The sequence below is a fragment of the Amblyomma americanum genome, chromosome 1 (genome assembly GCF_052857255.1).
Source record: "Amblyomma americanum isolate KBUSLIRL-KWMA chromosome 1, ASM5285725v1, whole genome shotgun sequence".
NCBI classification, from domain to species: domain Eukaryota; kingdom Metazoa; phylum Arthropoda; class Arachnida; order Ixodida; family Ixodidae; genus Amblyomma; species Amblyomma americanum.
In genome coordinates, this window is record NC_135497.1 from 319,575,153 (window position 1) to 319,581,302 (window position 6,150).

General features: G+C 42.4%; 1 protein-coding gene across 1 annotated transcript; it reads left to right on the top strand.

Annotated features, from left to right (window-relative positions):
* Positions 1-453: 453 nt before the first annotated feature.
* Positions 454-1,374, top strand: LOC144098932 (uncharacterized). Its single transcript, XM_077631906.1, has one exon. The coding sequence runs from the start codon at positions 526-528 to the stop codon at positions 1,180-1,182; it is 657 nt and encodes a 218-aa protein (XP_077488032.1). The 5' UTR covers positions 454-525; the 3' UTR covers positions 1,183-1,374.
* The last annotated feature ends 4,776 nt before the right edge of the window (positions 1,375-6,150 follow it).

Below are 6,150 nucleotides of genomic sequence, written 5' to 3' on the forward strand. Positions count from 1 at the left end.
GGTGATCAAGAACGACGCCTATCACCCTGGAAGCTGCCTTCCTACGCCGCTAAGACCAACACCCAGCGCTGACATCGACGGAAGGCTACAAATACAGCGAGACTGGACTGGCCGATCGCATTGGCAGCAGCGGCACCGACGAGCGAGCAGCATCTCAAGCCACATCTTCATTGTGATCTTGCAGGTTAGTGGAAGTCAGGTCCACATATCAATGTTTTAAGTATCATTTCAATCGCTGCTGCTGCTGCCAAGGTGTGACGTTTTGTGACAATGCCCCCACATTTGCAGTGCTCTGTGTGTTCTGCAGATTGCACCTCGTCAGATGGCACTATTGACTGCAGTGAGTGTGGTCACAGATACCACACTGGGAAATGCGCCGGAATTACCGATGCTACGCTCAAAACAAAGGGAGATGAATACCGTAAAGCCTGGCGCTGCATCTTTTGTAGGCGCTCAAAAGCACGCACGCCGGCTACGCAGGATGCAAAACTCGCCAGTGATGATAGCGCGGATCTGAGGATCTGGATGATGGCAATTAGTGATAAGCTTGACCAACTGCTGCCTCTTAAAGAAACGATTGACGGTATCGAAGACTCATTGCAGCTGTTAAGCGACCAGTACGATGATTTGCTTTCACGCACAGAGCGGAACGAGCGCGAGGTGAAAGAACTAAGGAAGAGGGTGGAAAAGGTCGAAACACAGAATGATGATGTCACTCAACTGAAAGATGACATTGATGACCTTGAATGGAGGAGCCGCCGCCTCAACCTAGAATTTCATGGCATCCAAGAAACTGATAAACAAAACCTGTTGGATAAGATAAATGCACTGACTGCCCAAATTAAACTTCCTGCACTCTCAGAGAATGATGTAGTGGCAGTTCACCGTCTGCCAGCAAAAAAAGATAAGATCCCAGGCATAATTTGTCGTTTCGCAAGGCAAGCTGACAGGGACGCGTGGTGGCAAAACAGAAAGAAACTGCAAGAAGCAGACGGAAATATCTTCGTGCTAGAAAACCTAACGAAAAGAACCCGTGCACTGTTGTTCGAGGCTAAGAACTGGGCAAAAGTTAAGAAATACAAATACGTGTGGCATAGCAATGGCCGAGTTCTGGTACGAAAGGCTGATGGACTGAATGCCGTATTGGTAGCGAACGTTGGCGACCTGGAGAAGCTTGCCTAAAGGCGGATGACCCATGAATATGGCGTCCTACGTTTTGCCGCACGACTTCCAGAAACACATAGGGAAACCGTTTTTGCAGTCATTTAAATGCTTTCATCTGAACATAAGATCAATCAAATATAAAAAATTAGGTCTGGATTTACTTCTTGATGAGCTAAATGAGTCACTAGATTGTGTATTGCTAACTGAGACATGGTCAACGGACAGCACCGACGTTTATAAACTTGCTGGGTATAAATCTTTTTACTTCAATCCCTCCTCTGGAAGGGGTGGCGGAATTTGCATTTTGATAAACAAAATGTACGAATATGAACGGCTTGAAAATTTTTCCATCGTTACAGATGATTATGAAATTGTATCTGTTCTTGTTCACAACAATTTGTTGGTAGTTTGTTACCGTCCTCCACATGGAAAGATGGCGCCTTTCTTTGACTACTTAGAAACGCTGTTCTCCTTTGTTGATATTAATCGTTATAGTATTATATTTGGTGGTGATATTAACATAAATATAACGAATGCTTCTTTGCAAACTAACTTTTCTGTTTTGTTGAACACGCATGGTATTAGGAACGCTATTGATATGCCGACGAGAGTGACAGAAAGTTCATCCTCATTAATTTATGTGTTCCTTACTAATATTGACGCATGTAGAATCAAAGCGGGTGTACTTACGTCAGATCTCAGTGATCACTTGCCTATATTTTTGTGCGCCAAAAGTCAGTTCAGCAAAAATAAAGCACGACATGCATATTTCGTTCAACATATGACACACTGCAACCTTTCCAAGTTTTATAGCAAAGTTTCACGCACTTCGTGGGATCAAGTTTTTGGTAGCGAAGATGCGAACGTTGCTTATGACACATTCATGAAAATACTGAAACCAATCTATGAGGAGAGTTTTCCTTTAGTAGCAAGGAAGAACGGTAGAAAATTCCGAAAACCATGGGTTAACGCAGAACTTTCCGCGAGGATTAGAAAAAAGAATAACTTGTACCACCAATTTGTCAAAAGCAAAGACAAAAGAATACTACTAGAATTTAAAGCTTTCCGTAATCATCTAGATAAAGATATAAAAAAAGCCAGACGTGAATATTTAGACAATGTATTTATGCCTGCAGCAGGACAAATGGATGCAGTATGGCGTAGACTGAACTCGATGCTAAATTACAAAATAGGAACTGAAAAAGTGTGTAAGATAAAAAGACATGACGCTGAGTTAACAGGAGAAACCCTCGCGAACGCATTCAACCAACATTTTGTTCAAGGTAACACCGCCATTTGCTCCAATGACCTAGCAAACTTTCCGCGTAATGATAACTCGGTGTTTCTGACTCCAGTAAGTGAAACAGAAATTGCAAGCATAATTCTGAATTTAAGAAATAGCAGTGCCAAAGACGTAGATGGAATTCAGGTAAAACCAATCAAACACGTTGCACATTTTCTTGCTCCATGCTTAATGCATGTACTTAATTTATGCTTTCAGCACGCCATATTTCCGCCCAAAATGCAGGTCGCTCGAGTAAGCGTGCTATATAAGAAAGGTGACAAAAATGATATGGGAAATTATCGGCCCATATCAATTCTCCCGGTCTTTTCCAAAGTCTTTGAAAAAGCTATTTTAAACCGATTGACAGCATTTCAAGAAAAACACAAATTGCTAGCTAGCAGCCAGCTCGGTTTCCGCAAAGGATTTAGCACTGAACTTGCCCTCTTGACGCAGAAAGAACACATTTATGCAGTTTGGAGAAAGGTAAGCTAGTCTTGAGCCTTTACGTTGACTTCTCGAAAGCATTCGACACTATCAGCCACGCAATACTTATTAGGAAGTTAGAACATTATGGCATTCGCGGAATGGCCGGTGTTCTTATGGAATCCTACCTTAAACATCGTACCCAAATTGTAGCCATTGGTGATTCTTTATCAGATGCACTTCCTGTTTCCCAGGGTGTGCCGCAAGGCAGCATCCTGGGCCCCTTTTTGTTCAATTTGTACGTGAACGATGTTTACGGTATCGCTCCATCCGCTACTTTTGTGAATTATGCGGATGATACAAGCGTGTTTTTCACAGGAGAATCAAGTGATCAGCTAATAGCTGCAGCAAATGTAGCGCTTGCTAAGCTTGATGAATGGACCCAAAAAAATAGCTTGAAGATTAATGCTCATAAAACTAAAGCAGTTTTGTATCATACTAGGAACAAAAACATAGACACACAAAACACAATTACACTACGGTCAACTCCTGTAGAGATTGTGTCTAGTTTTAAAACCCTGGGTGTCATTTTTCAAAACACAATGTCATGGGATGCCCACATAGATTATATTACAAAAAAAAACTATCACAAATAGTAGGCATTGTTTCGCGAAATCGCCATGTATTCCCTCGCCACATTCTGATGCTGATTTATAATGGTCTTTTCTCCCCTAGACTTAATTATTGTCACTTGGTGTGGGCATCGACTACTAAATCTAATATAGACAGAGTGCTCATTCTCCAAAAAAAGTTTCTAAGAGCTGTCGAAAACATACCAATGCACTACCACACACATGAATTATTTAAAAAATACAATGTAATTCCAGTAACAAAATCCTATGACTACCGGCTTTGCAATTTGTTCAAACAAGAAACTAAATGTAACAATTGTACTACTGAGAACATAGCTCAGCTAGAAAAGAATGCAGATTCATACCAGACGCGTCATTTTGAACCATGGAAGGTTAACACAAGTAGAACTACATGCGGTCTACAAATGCTGCAAAACAAGTTACCCCGATTACTAAACAGTTTGCAAGCTAAAAATATCCAACTCGACAATATAACTTTCAAAGCACTGAGCGATCTTTTCAAAACGAAGTAAAACGAGATTTTGTGTCTATAATATTTCCCCATCAATGTATTAAAAATGTGAGCACGTGTTACACTGAAATGTGGTACCAGTATTTATGTTTTAGCGTTTTTCTTGTAATATGTTGTATTTTTCACTTTTTTTTCTCTTTACATTGTGTGATAAAATATGCTGTGTATTAACTTTTTTTTACGACATTCCGCAAACTCCCAATGAAAGGGGGCCTGCGGTCCTGTCAAGCTGGCTTCTGGCAGCTTTTTCTGCAGGCTTCCTGCATCATGTAATGTGATTTGAATAAACTTCTTCTTCTTCTTCTTTTTCTCCGATTCGCGAGACCTCGGAGGATGTGCGTCATGAAAATGGCGCACGTCGCCCTATTTCGTTGGGGTGTAAAAGCATAAATAAATGGGGCGACTTCATCTGCGACTTTCTGAGCAGAGCAAGAATCTTTTCGAGCAGAAAAGAAACCTGCTAGTGCTCCCCGAAAGCTAATATAAACGTCTAACCTAGTCTTCTGTTTCCGTTGATACTCCCCTTGAGTATTGCCTCAAGTTTCACGCGGCTGTGCTGTAAGAGTGTCTAGTATTTTAAACACCTTTTAAGTGCTAAACTTGTTGCCAAAATTGTTTTGCGCACAATTTAGAATTTTTGAGAGGCACAGTACCAGTATTGTTGAACTCCGCACTCAGAGGATTCCTGATACCTAGAGAAGCGGCGTAATGTGAACAACCTCTGCAGATACTTCTCATTTAGGGGCAGGCATTCTGAAATCAGGCAGTTTGCAAATTTCAGTGCCATACCTCGTGTAATAAAATGCTACCGACGCTGTTGCGCGCTCTCCTTCGGCACAGTGCAGTTGACGGGAATTTTCTAAAGTTTCGCACAACGGGCGGATGTGTACCTGAAAGGATTTTCGTGTTCCGACTACCTTTCCTTTCCGCTTTGCTGCGGGCACTCGCATGCGTCTGTGTGCGCTCGTACGTGCGTGTTGTTGCGTGTACGGTGTGTGCGTGCGCCTCCATGGTACCAAGCTCTTGTTTACCTTTCATTCCAGCGCTATGCTCCTACCGAAGGCCGATGACACTGATGCAGCACGAACTACTACACTACTACCTTATATATATATATATATATATATATATATATATATATATATATATATATATATGAGAGCTTATTGGTCACAATGGACGTGACGTCTTTATATACAAATATCCCGCACTCAGACGGCATACGCGCGGCGGTGGATGCATACCTGCGGACGGATCCTCCGGTTCACCTGGATGGGGAAACTCTCGCAACTATTCTGGGTTTAGTACTCAATTACAACCACTTTGAATTTGAGGGAAGGCACTTTCTTCAGGTGAACGGTACGGCGATGGGGACCAGGATGGCACCTGCCTATGCCAATATATTCATGGCGGATCTCGAAACACATTTTCTGGACACTCAACCTTCGAAGCCACTCCTGTACAAGCGTTTTCTGGACGATATCTTCCTCATCTGGCCTCACGATGAAGCTAGCCTATTAACATTTATTGGAAACTACAACAAATTTCACCCATCGATATCGTTCACCCACAGCATCTCCAAAACATCTATAAACTTCTTGGACGTGACAATACAGAAAAAAGGAAACTTACTTAAAACAACGCTCTACAGAAAGCCCACCGACCGCCCGCAGTATCTACATTTTAAGAGCAGCCACCCGCACCACTGCAAGACGAGCATACCTTACTCTCAGGCTCATAGATACCGACGGATATGCTCTGAGCTCGATGACTTTGACCGCCATGCTGAACAACTGAACACAAATCTCTTACTGAAAAAATATCCCGCTTCCATCGTGGAAGACGCTGTTCGGAAAGCTCGCGGTCTAGACAGAAATAAAATACTGAGTCCCCAAAACTTCCAGCAACGTGAAAGGCAAACCAACCTCGTTCTCACACATTCATCAAACATGCCACGCGTGAACAAAATCCTCTCAAAACATTTTAACATTATCCAGCAAAGCAGTCACCTGTCCCGCATTTTTAAGCAGCCACCAAGAGCGGTATACCGGCGCAGCAAGAACCTCAAGGACATTTTAGTTAAATCCAGAACATCGCCCAATGCTAACCCAAAC

Bases quoted from the DNA above. Each gene is read 5' to 3' on its own strand.
- LOC144098932 (XM_077631906.1), top strand. From the start codon at position 526: ATGATGGCAATTAGTGATAAGCTTGACCAACTGCTGCCTCTTAAAGAA.